General features: G+C 36.2%; 1 protein-coding gene across 1 annotated transcript in view; it reads left to right on the top strand.

Moving 5' to 3' along the window:
• Positions 1 to 16,776, top strand: part of LOC107655888 (stAR-related lipid transfer protein 13-like) — a 59,244-nt gene that overhangs the window by 32,656 nt on the left and 9,812 nt on the right. The window contains exons 3-5 of the mRNA XM_016443500.1: positions 1,809 to 1,880; positions 8,689 to 8,770; positions 16,588 to 16,651. Of these exons, the coding sequence (XP_016298986.1) occupies positions 1,809 to 1,880; positions 8,689 to 8,770; positions 16,588 to 16,651 (218 nt within the window). The remainder of the gene's footprint in view (positions 1 to 1,808; positions 1,881 to 8,688; positions 8,771 to 16,587; positions 16,652 to 16,776) is intronic.

Genomic DNA, 16,776 nt, shown 5'->3' with positions numbered 1-16,776 from the left:
TATATATATATATATATATATATATATATATATGTATGTATGTATGTATGTATGTATATGTATATGTATGTGTGATAGAAAATTATTTATATAAATATGTAAAATTATATGTTAATCTTACATATTCTAAATCACTAGCCTATTAATGGGTTGAATGTTCATTAGACAGTTAACACTTAAATGCATATTTAAATATGCATTTGAGTTCTAAAGGCTGTTTGTGTGATATAATTTGTATTAGAATGTCATTTCTGTTCCGGTGTGCCAGAGATCATCTTTAAGGGCTTTCAGCAGCCTGCCTTTATAAATAGGCCAGAGTTTCAGAGCCCAACTCACCCTGACAGCCATATCAGCTCAGCCTGCTTATGAATACAAAGACTGTTACTGACAACATTTGCAAGCTCTCTATGATTGTTTTGGATTTGGCTCACATGCATTTAACGCCTATAAATTATTGCTTTTTCATGTTTATAGTCATAACGTCAAATTCGTGCCAAAGCTACTGTTTTGATTGACAGGGTTATTCTGTTGAAAAATGTTGGTTTCCTGTGTCTTACCTCACACAGCATTGTCATTGGCTAGCTAGTCAATGCATGTATGGATTTGATAGTTTCCCAGATGTTAATGGTTAATGCTCAGAATTTTTATGCTAATGTGGCCTGCTTGGGAAATTATCACATTGTTATTTGTGCTGCACAAAGAGAAAAATGTTTTTGACATTTAGAGGACACAATCTCAGTTAATTACGGTTTCATCAAATGCATATTCTGATGTACCACTCATATATATTTTACATTCTGTTGGGCTTATTTGTTTCAGCAAAATAAATCCCCATTTTTTGCTATCCAATTCCAAATCACTATATTCAATTAAAAAACTCCTTCGCTCCTACCCAAAATGTACATCGAACTGTACCTCAATACTTTCTAGGCAATTTCCTGATATAGGAGAATATTTAGTGTGTTTACTAGTGCTTTGTAAACTGATTTGTTCTGTCAGTCAGACACCAACAAAATCAAAGAGCTTTCATTGGCTCCTAAAACATGAAGTGCGTAATTTCTCTTGTGCCCTGGCAAACCTAATGATAGAGATCACTACTGGAATATTAATGACATGAGGAATCTCCCATTTTCTCTCTGACTATCTCCTTCTCTTGTATTTTAATTCCTCTGTAGAAATGCTGCTTCTGACAGCTTTAAATCATGTTTTTAATGAGATGATATAATGGGATCTGTTTCATTGCATCTCCGATTTGGTGGATTGTGTCCAGATGGAGGCTGATGAGATACTTTAATGTCAGGATTGATTTTCTCAGGGCCAGTCGCTTTAGTTTGTTTTGTGTTTGCTTGAGGTCTGGCTGTCAAGTCAGTCAATTAATGCGAGTAAACAGTAGTTTACATTGTAGTTACTTTGTAAACTACTGTAGCCCAGCTGTTGTGATGTCTGTTAATCAAAGAACAAAAGAAAAAAGAGGAAATCAATAACTTTTGCAGTCTTAAGGATTCATCTATATTTAATTTAGAATTTAGTGTTTGATAACTTTATTCAATTTCTGTATATTTCCTACTTGCTGAAGGGCACAGGTAGCTAAATATGACATTTATTATAATGGGTTTATGTGAAGATTGTTTTAAGTTCATTTTGGAGCCACAGGTCGTAACAAAATGGGGGCTTGTCCTTTTTGTATTTATTCATGCTAACGTCTTTTTCCTTCATTTTGTAATTTTCTTCATTTCCCTTCATTTTCTTGAATCAACCCTACTGAAAGAGTATATTATCGTACTGATTTCACTCTTTTTCTCTCTCAGAGCTGGAGGCGAAGGAGGCCTGTGACTGGCTCAGAGCAGCGGGGTTTCCTCAGTATGCTCAGCTCTATGAAGGTAATCCAGATCTCATCCCACAAAAGTCCACTCATCCCTCCATTTCCACACTATTATCTGTCTCTTTCATTTGCCCCTTAGCTCTGCTCCTTTGTGTGACTCAGTGTTATTTTACTATTTTCTTTTCTATTTCGGTTTCCCTCTATTTCGTTCCTTTAGAAAGGTGCAGAGATGCTCCCTCCCGCTTTGTCTCTGTTCATGTCCATGACTGAATGGATGGAAGCGATTCACTGCAGAAAGCTTCAGTATTATTTTGTTTCAGGCTTAGTGATTGGGGAAATACATGCGAAACCAGACGGCTTTTGGTTCAGATCCCTTTTGGGTTGTGAGTGTAAAGCCATGCTGAACCAGTAGGAGTTCCACAGCACTGCTCTGAAGCAACCAACACAGGTGTTTCAGATATTCAGAGCTTGTTTTAGTCCTGCTAGCCTGCTTCCCTCACCCAGAGATTGATTTGTGCCATTTCACATACACTGATGTTTAACAAATCTGGAAAGCTCATGCTGGCTCAGTTCACAGGTTACAGAAACAGAAATAATTCTGGGGGAAATTCATTTTAGTTTAAAATAATTGGCAGATTCACCCACAGAAAAATTCTGTCATCACATACTCACCCTCATGTCAGTTCAAACCCTCTGACTTACTTTCTTCCACAGAACATAAAAGAATTTCCTGGTCACCTATTTTCCATATAATGATAGTGAACGAGGACAGGTGCCGTCAAGTTCTACAATGGCAAAAAAAAAGCACAAAGTGTGATAAAAGTGATTTATGTAACTATATTCCAAGTCTTCTGAAGCTGTACGATATTTTTGTGACACTAGGCATGCACAATATAAACATTTAGATATTTCACATTTGGATTACCTTTGCCGACCATCATCTAACACTCACTTAAATCAAATCTTTTAAAATGCTAATATTTTAATAACACTTTTAAATGCAATCTTTAGCAAATCCCAAAATCGAATTTTCATACTGTACTTAATAATATGATGCTTAAATTAACTTACAGTAAAGTTACATTAATTTACAATAAACTTACAGTACAGTTGGTACAGTATGTTTTTAAACAATACAATACAATACAATCCATTGAAAGTATTTCATTAAAGGGGTCCTATTATGCTCTTTTACTAAGTCTTGATTTTGTTTTGGGGGTGTACTAGAACTCGTCTCGTCTGATGCACTCACTCAACCAAGCGTTCTAACCACAACCTCGCCCCTCCCCACACCCCAACCATTTGAATTTCTGTAGGCGGGAATTATTTTTAATGATATTCTAATGGGCCGCTTTGTGATATCACAAAGCCCGGAAAACAAACGCTGTAGTCCAAACGAGCCGTTCGTTGTAGTTCTTGAAAAGGGATTTTTTAAAAACGAAATATCTCCCTTTGGAGTGAATTTTGAGATTTGTAACTTTCTAGATCTTTTTTTATGCCCAAACATACACACTACACACTGACTAAAATTAAAAAAGTGCAAAAGCATAATAGGACCCCTTTAAGTGTTTCATTTTTATTATTTGTTTTTTTTTAATCTGTGAAAAAAACAAAACCAGAAACTCTATTTTAGCTATTTTTAAACTCATTTGAGACCTTGGCAGACCATATCACACTAAGTTTTTTTTGTTTGAAGTGATGTGTTGGTCTCAAAAGTCCACACTATTAAGTTTCTTTACTTCCTGATGTTTTTACTCGTATAGTACCTGCAGGATTATGTCGGTGATGCTGTGTGACCCAGACGATGACGAATCCACAAACAAGTTCTAATATTAGCCTACTCCGATTTCACTGGCAGGGCTGAACCTGCACCTGAATGCAGATAAATCTGATTTTTGTTTTAAGATCACACCTCAGTAGGCTTCACGCTCATGAATATGAAATAAGGAACAAATGTCTCGAAAAAAATAAAAGTGTTTTTACTAGCCCTTAATAATAGAAAATAGTTTTTTTTGTTGTTGAAATTATGGCTCTGTGTTCATTAGTGAGCCAGGGTTCTGGCAGGTCTGTTGTTTCTTATGTCTCTTAATCTTCTTAATCACTTTTCATCTTCCTAATTATGCCTTCCAATGCTGAGAGCATTTAAAATGTTAATTAAAGATGAAAACAGGATGACGGATGAAAACAAGACTGTGAGAAATAGAACTGGTCTTTACAATGGTAGGCGCTATATAAAGATCCTATATCACATGTCATTTCAAAGCTGTTTTAAAACAGTTTTTGTTTTACTGAAAGTCATTTGGAAGGATGTTTCATCAGCTGAACGATTGGTACAGTATGTTGTTAAACAGTACAATCCGTTGAACACACTGTACTTCTATCACTCGCAGCCTCATTTTCATTCCTGTCAAAAATTAAATGACTAACATCTACAGACACAAATCTACTGTACATACAGGCTATTGTATCGCATCATTCTGTTTTTCTGCATCTATCAGCAGGAGTGCTGCATTTTTAGAATGCAGTATCAAGTTAAATGCAGAAACTTGGGATGCATTATAATTACATGCTGATATTGATTATCAGCTGATATTAGCATAATTAAATTTTTTATAATTAAATAACAATGTTAAATGTAATCTTCAAATCTCTAGATGATTATCCATTTTTCATACATCACAATGAAGTTCTTGGTTATATTTATATTTATTTTTTATTTATTTATTTTTACCATAATTTTAATATTAGCCATTTATCAGTTATTAACAATAACAAAAATAATTATCAGCTAATCTGTATTAGCCAGAATTGTAATATTAGAGCATTGCTAGTAATAGTAAAAATGTGTCTCGAGAACTGTGATTAGCGCCACTATTTTGCAAGAACACGTTCTTGAACTGCTCTATTCTCATTCTAAGCTATTGGTAAGTGTGGTCTGGAAGGGACACTTTGCCTGCAGTAGCACATGGGTTTTTCGTTTCCGCTTCAAATATATAATATATGTTAAAGGGTTAGTTCACCCAAAAATGAAAATTAGCCCATAAATTACTCACCCTCAAGTCATCCTAGGTGTATATGACAGTTGTAAACGGAAGCAGTTCCGGGCGGATGACGTATGGAGGTCGGCTTTGCGCATGCGCCTCTCAGAAGTGACGAACGCGGAAGCGCAGCGGAGAGATTAAAACAAAACAACGGTCACTTATTAGAAGTACAAAACGAGGATTTGTAAAGAAGAATGTCGAATTGTAAAGATTTCGATATAAGCCAAGAGGAGACTGGTTTTCCTTTGCTAAAGCCTTTGTTCACCCCCCCAGAGCCGTGTGAGACACTTTTTTATTATGGATGGGCACTTTTTATTTAACTACTTTTGGACTGATGCATGCAACACCCGCTGAGTGGCATTAAACAGCTTGAAAGATCAAAGACCATTTTTAATTGGATTCTGGATTCCTGGATTCGCAGTTATATTAAAGAAGAAAGAAGAAGAAAGTCATATACACCTAGGATGACTTGAGGGTGAGTAATTTATGGGCTAATTTTCATTTTTGGGTGAACTAACCCTTTAATATTAATGTTATTTTTTAAATAGCTAATCAAACTAATTAATTAATTGTGTTTCTCAAACAAATAACTATCAATTCTGCCACCTGCACACTGATAAAAATTTAAAAGCCGAATGCAGCAGCACTTCCATTCACTTGTCTCATATAAGCATCCTGACAAACACCTGTCATCTGCTTGGCTTCCTCTGACAGAGTTGTGTATTTTCCTGCTGCATTTCACAGACTAAGCTGGCAGTGCCCTGACCCACGTTGGCTGTGACAGAAACAGAGATGTGCTGAATTAATAATACGCCAGTTCCCAAGACATTCCCGCTGTTCACGCTGTAGGTCCTGTATTGGATTTTTTTGAAACCAACATATATCAAAGCGAACTTGGATTCATTCATCCTCTTGACATTTGCATAAAAATAACTTTAAAGGGAGATGTGACGTTAAAAAAAAAGCAAGACTTTGATCCATCAACTGATCACAGAATAACTGCTCTGAATCGGTATAGGTCAGTGTTGAGGCATTCTGTGATCTCTGCTGTGTGTTGATGTCCAGTTTCAGCATCACAGTCAGCGGTTTCCCACTTTTATCTCTGTATCATCCCCTGAGGCTCCATTAAAAACTCAATAATCAGTGCTGTGTTTTAAAACAGCAGGGATGCTGGTCTGTTCCTTGTCTCTTTGCAGCTGTTGAAAATAGGCCCATGTGTAATAACCGAATGGCAATAAACATTGATTTATTGGGAAAATAAATGAGGACAATTGTTGTCAACTTGGGTTTTAAGGCTAAACTGCCGCATAAACAAACAGATTGGTCGGGCTTCCCTAAACCCCCCACCCCCCCAAAAAGTCACTGCATTTCAAAAGAGAAAAGGGATTGTTTTATATTCTATCTCTACATATATGCTTGAATTTTTTAGGAAAACAAAACATTAAATGCGGTAAAGTGGTCTGGATGCTCTATTTTTTGTTATTTGTTCATTCATGTCTGGAATTTGAGTAACAGCACTGATTGGATATTTCCCTCGAACAGAGTATAAAATAGAGAAACTTGTGAAGTGTTTGGCAGTGTGTAAGTAAGTAAACTCGTTGGTGTTCCTTGAACTCCTGTCATAAGGACACTCATAACCAAGACATTTTGAGAGGAAGAGACAAATAACTTATTGTTCTCGGATAAACAAAAGAAATGGCAGCTTTTAATGTTCATACTGACACTTCATGTGTCATGCTGTATTGTATACTGTAGAAATGCCTAGTTTGACTTAAATGTGACTTTGTTTGGCAGCAAGTTGATTTTCTTTTGTTCTTGTGGTGTGAGCTGAATTCTTTCTGGCAATCTTCCTGCACTACTGTCATTAGTTGGACCTGCAGCTCAGAGGGGAAGGAGGTTGAAACAAAAGCTGGAAACGGGACACATCAGCAATGTTGACGCAATCAAACACACACCTCCTGCCCCTCGCTCTCTCTCTCTCACACACACACACACACACACACACACACACACACACACACACAAACAATACACAGGTGTACACACACTACACTCACATTCTGTCTCTCTGTTCCATCTAAAAAAAAAAGTGCTGCCCTGGTTATTTGTCAGTACATAATGGTTTTTAGCTCGTTTTTGAAGAACATCATTGATACCCCGTAAGACATGACTGCCGTCACAGTGTATGCACTTTTTAGAGCAAGGTGCTTCAACTTTCACCCAGTGTTCTCTCTTTTTTTCAGACCCCTTAGTGGATAGATGGACAGAGCATCTGTAATACGCACATTTAAATAACATTAAAAATAATCATTACATAAACGTCAAGTCATATTTTGATGTTACTTAAAGCTGCAGTCCGTAAATTTTGCCTCTTTGTCGCCATCTCTGTTTGAAAACCTGGAATTGCAGTTACTTGCGGAATTATCTTCCTTGCATGAGTTGTACTCTGGCAGGGCTCCAGCACGAATTAATCTAATGTTTTGAGGACGGAGTATGTGTGGCAGTCAGTCATCGTACCGATGTGAATCCTATACTTAGTAATCACAGATTCTAGCCCACGTCTTGGAATATATGACCCAAATAAGAATTTTCACCGGATATTGTCATCTGAACAAGTAACATGTCTGCCACGTTTGTTCTGACCAACTGAAGAAAAAAGCATTACAATAAATCGTGCTACCGCTCGAATTTCCTGCGAAAACCTACCCGTACCACTCAAATTAGAAAACATTATTATAAGCTAACCGTTGTGAATCTGGCTAAAGTAAGGCGATAGTTTTGAACACTGGCTGGTTATGTACTTGCTCAAATATTGATTTTGGATAATTTTTAAACAAAAAAAATTACGGACTGCACTTTAGCTGAATTTTAGCTTCTGTATAAGTAACTTATTGTACTTTTAACACTTTTTCATTTTTTTTTTCTTAACCACAAAATTAGTGATCAAACAAAAACGGGCGAAAGCCCCGTAATACCACCATAAACCCCCAAGGGGTCATAGTACCCTGTTGAATAACTAAGCTTTAGAGAGTAGCAATATATTTTTGTTGTACATGTGCTCAAAACACATTATCCTTTGACCTTTACCTTTACGTCTCAATCTCATCCTGCCACACCCTCGCTCCACTTTCCTGTCTACTCTCTATTGTCCTCTACAAACAAAACAAACAAACAAAAAACTTTCACCATAAAACTATAATTATATGTGTAGATTTTGGGGTGGACCTCTGTCACCCTGAAAGAAAATGTAGGTTCTAAGGGTTTGCATTGACTTTTTTGACTTCCTGGACTTTAAAGTGAACTCAAACCTCTTTTTTTAGTTCACACTCACACTGGTTTTTTAGGATACCAAACAGTTTGAATGTAATAATAATAATAATAGTAATAATAATTGTCATTTTATCAGTGCCTTCCATAACACTCAAGTACACCTTACAGCATCAAGTAACTAGTCAGCAAATTAAACAACACTTAATATATACAAGAAACATATGTATATCAATTTTATATATGTAGATGTAAATGTATGCTAATGTTTATTTGTTATAAGTGTTTTGTCTCTGTACATACTGTCAGACAACTTTTCTCATTTTGTGTATGTTCATGATGACCACATGCAAACACATTTTGTCTGCATCATCATGTAAAGGTTAAAGTTGACATGTCCTGTGATGTTTGTGTGATTAATCTTCCTTCCTCTTTTTCTCTTTCTCCCTTTTCCTGACCACTGGATTAAATGTTACATTTGGTCTCTGTAGGTTTTAATTACCCCTATTATAAAGTTGAATGAATTAATTAATTGTGGCGTTTCCTGTGTGCCTTCAGCCTCTCTGTTCCCCATTGAGATCTCTGCTGTGAGGAGAGACCATGAGTTTCTGGATCACGACTCTCTCAAGGCATTATGCAGGTGAGAAACCATTGCGTTTTCACTTACATATTAATTACGGTGCTTTAAAAATATTCCATCATGTACAAAAATTCATTCTGGTCTGTGATTCACTCCCTCTATACCTGACTGCACTATGGCATTCATCACGGTGGAATAACACATGATAAAATTTCATAAAGTATACTTATAATAATGTGTTTATGACATGCGTTTAATAATATGAGTCACATGTCATGAGGGAGTATCCGTCATTTTCATTATCTCCAGTCACCATGGCGATGGGCCATTTGTGTCAGCAGGCCTTGCTTTGCTTCATTGTTCTGTATATTTATTTTTTATTCTCAGCTTTATTCTTTTTCTTTTCACCCTTCAATATGGAATAAGTGATTAAGTGACTGGTCACACCTGCAGAAGTCACATTGGAGTGAATGGCCTTTTCTAAAAGATAAGGAATAAACAGAGAGGGGCAAATTATATTTCGCAGGGTGCAACTGGTGTCACCAGTCCTAAGGTGATAGAAGAAGAGAGAAATGGAGATTGAATATACCATTTGTCCCACAGTGGCTAGTTACACACTGTATGCTTGGCTGCTAGCTACTGATAAAAAACATCAGGGTGGCTTGATGAATTAAGAGAACTGAAACACACACACACATAGCTGAATCTGAAATACTAGAACTCTAAATTATACGCATCGCATGTCCATAGTTATCTATATTTAAAGCTGTGAAGAACATGAAGCTATATTTGTGTGCCTCCAAGGGCTGGATTGTTTCCAAAATTTTGGATTCAATGCGACAGTACTAAACTGATATCCTATACTAATAAACAGCCTCAGGCACTTGATGAAAGAAACTAGGACATTTAATTGATTAAATAATTCAACTTCCATAATTCTAATTAATTTCATAATCATGTTGTCATTTTAATGTAAAATGTAATATATGAGAACACCATTAAATGACAGCTGCAAAAACATCTGTTACGTATATGAGTGTGGGAAAAGATGTTATATTTGGTAGATACTATTTAGGGCTGGGCAATATGACAATATTATCGTTTATCGACGATGTCTCATAAGTATCGCGATGTCGATGTCAACAGTCAGGTAACAGACGATTATCGACATTTTCGGAAAAAATGACAAATGATAAACCTAAGTTGCAAAAAATATTTTACATAGCCCCATAGTCACCATACAGGTCTTTTTGCATGCAAGAATAAAATAATTTAGTAGGAGGGTTGGGAATCGAAAAGCTATTCCACATTCGGAAATTAGATCAGATGCGTAAGATCAGGAATCAAATTACTTGTTATAAAATTAAATTTCAATTCTGCTTCTCGATTCCTGTATGCGCATTTATTGTGATTTCAAAAGATTCAACAGCAAGAAGACGAAATAGAACTCACTTCTGCACTCGTGCGCTGTTTTCTGTGCTGCGCATACACACACACACACACACACACACACACACACACAAAGCGCACTCACAAAAGCCGCCTCTACGCGAACACTGGACTGAGCTCACTTTCTCGCATTCTTACACATTCGAATAGACATATAAACAAAATTATATCAAAATATCCCATAAATACAATCGGTTACAGAATTATATTAAAATACCCCATAAATACAATCAGTTATGTCTTAAGTGGAGAAAGAAAACAAGGGTGTATTGGATCCGTGCATTGACAGCAGCCGCTGCCGCTAGTCATTGTAATGTTAATCAAAGATCAAAAGAAAAGAAAATCCCTCAGTGATCTTGACTGAATCACTTTTGTAACCTCAGTTTATATTTTATTTGCCTGTTGTTCAGCGCTGACTGACTAAACAGACTGTATAATGATTAAAAACCACAAACATGACAGTTTTAATTAAAATACGCAAATTCCTTCAGCGCACATTTCAGTGCAATATTTTTACAGATTTCTTTTAACAGTGTATACAGTATAATTATGTTTTATTAAGCTGAGATATAGCATTATACATTCTTAATTCATTTGCAACAAAACTATAAAGTTTTGTTGCAAACGGATGAAGACTTTAGGCTTCTCAGCTCGCCCCTCAACATGCATGCGTTTGGAGTTTCGGCAGCCCAACACTGAATATTATATTGTGGGCATTGTATTTTGACATGACAGTTTTAATTAAAATACGCAAATTCCTTCAGCGCACATTTCAGTGCAATATTTTTACAGATTTCTTTTAACAGTGTATACAGTATAATTATGTTTTATTAAGCTGAGATATAGCATTATACATTCTTAATTCATTTGCAACAAAACTATAAAGTTTTGTTGCAAACGGATGAAGACTTTAGGCTTCTCAGCTCGCCCCTCAACATGCATGCGTTTGGAGTTTCGGCAGCCCAACACTGAATATTATATTGTGGGCGTTGTATTTTGATTAATAAAATAAAAATTATAAAAATTACAATACAAAAATTTAATTTAAATTACCCCTGCTTCTAAATAAATAGAGCAGTTATTTTTATTTAGTTAAAAAATGGGCCAAAAGAGACCTCCGAACTAGTAGGCTACCAGAAAATAAAGAAAAAAAACCTTAACGTTTTTGCTCAGAATTAGTTTTTAATCCCTGCATGATTTTAGTCATACATGATAAATATCAAAAAGAAAGAGAAACATCAGAAAACAGGCATATTTTATTCAAGAAATTACTATATGACATCAGCATGCATTTATCATTCTTACAATCACCGCCAGAAAGTCCAACTTCACCATGATGAACCTAAAATCGGGTTCGACCAAACTGAACATGGTGTGTGTTTATGGTGCATGTCGGCAATGTTGTCTCGGCGGGGGCGGGGCGTGGTGGAGTTGGGTCTTAGGTAGGCATGGGCCGGTAGGTTATTTAATTTTAGTTATATAATTCATATACATATAATTTATATCATTTAGTTATATCATTTCATATACATAATTTGATTTGAAGCAAAAACAGAATGTTCTGACTAGTTTTGTGAAATTATACTACATGCCTGAACGAAACAAACAGCAGCTAGATGCTCTGAATGAGACGCATATTCACTCTCTGACGGCAGGAGGCACTTCTCAAACACCAGATACAGTGTTTCCTTGGTATTTTCACATAAATGACATTTTGGAAAACGACTGCATTGCAACGCAGTTTGTGCAAGTCCAGAACAGAGACGAGTTGCTTGCAATAAGACAAAAATGGGCGGTTGCCATTCACGTAAGTTCCAGGGGAAGCTCCTTAAATTTGCCCATCCTACACACACGTGACTGACCGCTCGCTCGCACCAACAGGAGGAGCAGGGTCATGTTACTCTCTACACTGCACTCAACCTGAGGGATTCCTACACTTTCAGTCTTTGAGGAGACATGAAAAACAGCGCATACCACAGGAACGGTATAACGGAAAATATTAGCGGTTTTGAAACCGTGAAATTTTCAAATTGCGGTATACCTCGAAACCGGTAATCGGACCATGCCTAGGCTTAGGTAGACGATATTATCGGATATCACGGTATTTTTAAGGCGATTATCGATAAGATATTTTTGACATATCGCCCAGCCCTAATACTTTTATCCAGAGCGACTTACATTCAGGGTATACACTTTATAAGTATCATACCCATTACGGTGCAGGGTTCTTCATCTTAAAATGTTTTAAATTCAGTTTGTTCAGTTGTTTTAAAGTCATAAAAAGTCATAAATATCTTTAATGGTATGATAAAAGTCTTAATTATAATTTTAAGTTAAATTTAAGGACAGAAAAAGGGTAATTCCAATACAACCAAATGTGATTATTAAACTTCAAAAGGTGATGATTTAATTAAATACTTACGAGCGCTGCATATTTCAAATTCAGTATGTGCTGCTGTTGCACATTCTAGAGTCGTGCGGTTTCGGAGCAGTTTACAGTCACCGATTAGATTAGCACACATTTGTGACAACCTATTGTTCATGATCTCCTATCGATGAATTATGACCATGTTTACTTTATGGACTTTATTGTAATATATTGTATGTGGAGATAAAATATGCACTCTTATAACCATCTTTTTGAATGTGCAGCTGGTAGTAAGGTAAGACATTTCAAAATATCAAGGTGTATTTCAGGCTTGTTTGTAAGTCCCGCATTATACTTTTTTCCCCCTAGATATGATTGGTATTTTGGTTATGCTGTATAATTTCATTTAATGCAAACTCTTGTAGCTTCTGTCTGGGTTGCCCTGCCACAAAAAGGAGAGGCTAAGACCATTATTTTACACATTCAATATATAGATTTGACTATATCCTATACTATATTGTTACAATAACCTGTTAATTGTCTTTCTTTAAACACAGTATCATGTAAAATCTGGTATCTCTTGACCTAAGTTTAGTATGTATTGATGTATCAGTACATATTGAATATAACATGTCTTGAGTATTTTAAGCTTGCAGTTAACCTGTTTTGCAATTGAATATATGCCCCAGTCTGTTTAATGAAGTAAAAGCATCTGAGATACATGATTTATTTTGATATTGTATATGTTTGTTCTGTATGGACATACAGTCCTAATTTTATTTATGCAGGTCTTAAAGTCTCAAATTTTAGAAACATTGTGACAGTGTAAAGCACCTTGCTTTAGTACTGGTATAACCCACAACCCCTAGTGTGCTTACTTTGTATTAGTATGTTATGTTGATTCAAAGTTCCTGGTTAAGGTGTTCACTCTTGCAACAGCATTATAAAAATCAATCTCCTTTTGCAGAATCAATTGTTGTATTGTTGTATTGAATGTATTCTGGCTGTCACACACTCAATGACCCTCTTGCATTAGTGACAAGATGAGCTCATCTGTTCATGTTTCAGCACCAGCAGGTCACTAGTGCACTTAAAAATCCCTGACTGTGTCTCTGTGACTTTGCTCCATGCAGAGCCTGTCTTGCTACTTGAGTGAATATGTCAGTGTGGCCATGTTAGCAAATAGCTTTAAGATGAGGTATACTTGGCAGTCTAGTTCATCAAAAATGCAGAGGTGAAATTTCATGCTATCAGTCAGCTGTTTACTGGAAACCGCTATGAGCCTTATTCATCTGGTAGTGCAAGTGTATTTTTGCAGGGCATTTTCCTTGACTAAATGTCTATACTGCTGAGGCAGTGACTGTAAGTGAACGAAGACATTTAGGTTGGAGCCATAGCCTAGTGGTTAGTGTTACATTGTGATTGTGTTGATTTAAAAGATCAGCGTCATAAATTAACCAGAGCTTAAAACAAGATTGCTACTAAAAGACAAAAATAACCAATATGTTTTATTTATTTATTTTTCAAGATTAAAAATCAGGTCTATAGGGAGAAGTATGCATTTATTATAGTTATTTGCCCCGAATAATTTTCTGTTCTCTCTCTTCTGTCTCTCTTAAAACAGTCTTTAAAAAGCCTTAAAGGAAGGAAGGACGACATTTGAATGTTTTTGAATTTGGATGGTCTAGTGCCGCCCTGCTGTTTTGTAAGATGACCAAAGTTCAAATTTACATTTATACATTCTGCAGGTGCATTAAGATTGCATTGAAGTTGTACATTTTATGAGCTCTCACATTCTCTGGGAATCGAACCCATGACCTTGGTGTTGCTAGTACCATGTATTTATGCTTGAGCTGAAAACAAAATCTGAAAGACACAATCTCACATGTTTTATCTATTTCCCATTATGGAGTTTCAGGTTTGGTCCCTATTCTGAATAATCATAATTTTTTAATTCCTTCGAAAAAGAAAGAAAAAGCAGACAAGCACACCAGCAAAAATCTAATCTAACGATGCACACAGCTGAAACTCTTTGTGAATGTTTGTGTGCTTGCGAGCGCCTTGCTAGCCTATTGTTAACGCTCTTTATTCTTATTGTCTTCTTACTCATTATTATTATTCACAGAGTAATTAGTTTAATATATTGATGTGCACAAACTCACACACTCTTTTGTTATCTGTATCTCAAATGCCACAGCGAACACACTCTCCTCTTGTGTGTTTGTGTTTTCTAGGATTAGTTTTGGTCTGTCATGCAAAAATAGCATTATGTCCAAAAGAAATCCTGTGGCCACTGGCGCCAAACACTATGGTGTGCCTATACATGCTACTACTGTGAGCATTGGTGCGAATTGACTCCATCAGTCAAAATGAATGGTCATTTATGCTTCTACATGTTCATACCGGCTGTTTTGGGCTATATTTCTCTGTCTCTCACAGTGTTTGTACTTCAACTCTGATGATTTTCACAGCTAAATCATGAGGTGACATTCATATACGCGATAATAATTCATCTTCTTACATATACACACAGGCAGAATGAGATCTCACAGCGTAAATTGAATGCACTAATTAACTGAGAGGACCAAATGCTCATGAACGCATCGCTTACTTGCGTGCTTTCAAGGCCACTCACATCGACTGTAAACTGAATGATAATCAGATAATGACATGGTGATGAATGCCTCTCTACCTCTAACAAAAGTTCTGTCATGTTAGAGCTGATCGGGCACAGATGGGGGGAGAGTGGTGTCAAGTTCAAACCATTCTAGAAAAGAGACATGGGCTTATAGATCACTCTGTCAAGTGTGGCATTAATGCAGTTGATCTGGGAGCATCATCAGGGCTCGGTCAACATCAAGAAAAACACACACAAACACACTCACTGAATTAACTTTGTGGCTTGGATAAATTGCTGACAGAATAATAACAAATTAAGCTAAATAGTGTCCATATTTGCATCACTCTTTTACTTTGTAATTTAGTCTTAACCACAAGAACATATAGTATGTACTTAAAATAAGCTGTAATTTAGCTGGCAATTTTATGCAATGTGAATAATAGTACACCAATTAAAGGGATAGTCCCCTTGAGGTGAACGGAGGTTAAATGTCTCGCTCAAGGACACACTGGCCCCATTAACACCTGATATTAACGTGCCTTTTAAATGAGGTTGGTATTTATGCAATTATGATTTCCAAACATTGAATGACCAAGAGAAGTCATATTTACTAGTGTGAAAGTCTCGAGTTCTTGATAATACATGAGTTGTCAAATTATGTTGTAAGGGGTGTGCCAATGTGAAACATGGTGGAAACAGATCTATAATATAGATAATTTCATACATATCTGTAATCTATATATAGAGATCAATGATCAGAAAGCAAGTCTGTAGTCAATGAAAATGAATGATTTTGCACATCATTTGAATTTTATTTTTAATCATTTTAAATGTGTGATGTACTGAGCAGCTAATACAAAACTAGTGAATGGTTTGCAATATGAAAGCAAAATATTTTTTGTTAAATACCACGTATAAAATGAATAATTTTCATCATTAAAGGGAGACTCCATTTACACCTGATTTTACTATACCAGATCACCACCTGTGAATTAATTTCAACAAGGGGGAGGGTTTTTGGTTTTGTGACACTGCGCATTTATTCACTTGGCATATGTTTTACAAAAACTGACTTTTCTCCGATGTCGATATTTGTGAAGTTTTGTATTTTGTAACCAAATTCTGAAAGGTTATTTTCATGTTTAAAAATTCAGCCTACCGCTATGCCAACCCGCCCCACCAACCAAGAATATACAAGCAAATTTCATGTGAATTTAAATTCTACAGCACTCAGATATGCTCTTCCTTGTGTCTGTGTGTGTGTGTGTGTGTGTGTGTGTGTGTGTGTGTGTGTGTGTGTGTGTGTGTGTGTGTGTGTGTGTGTGTGTGTGTGTGTGTGTGTGTGTGTGTGTGTGTGTGTGTGTGTGTGTGTGTGTGTGTGTGTGTGTGTGTGTGTGTGTGTGTGTGTGTGTGTGTGTGTGTGTGTGTGTGTGTGTTTAGGAGGCTAATAACCCTGAACAAATGTGCTGCGATGAGCTTAGAGGTTCATTTCCAGTGTAAACAGGTAAACAAACAAACATACCATCCACTTCTAATTCAATTATGTGATCTGATAGTTTGCAGACAACTGCTCTTTGCTTGTCTCTTTTCATTAGCTTTGACTTCCACTAGATAGTAGCTTTTAAACTT

The sequence above is a fragment of the Sinocyclocheilus anshuiensis genome, unplaced genomic scaffold, assembly GCF_001515605.1.
Source record: "Sinocyclocheilus anshuiensis isolate Anshui unplaced genomic scaffold, SAMN03320099.WGS_v1.1 scaffold860, whole genome shotgun sequence".
Classification (NCBI taxonomy): Eukaryota; Metazoa; Chordata; class Actinopteri; order Cypriniformes; family Cyprinidae; genus Sinocyclocheilus; species Sinocyclocheilus anshuiensis.
The sequence above is the reverse complement of the archived record's forward strand: the minus strand, read 5'-3'. Positions and strand labels throughout refer to the sequence as shown.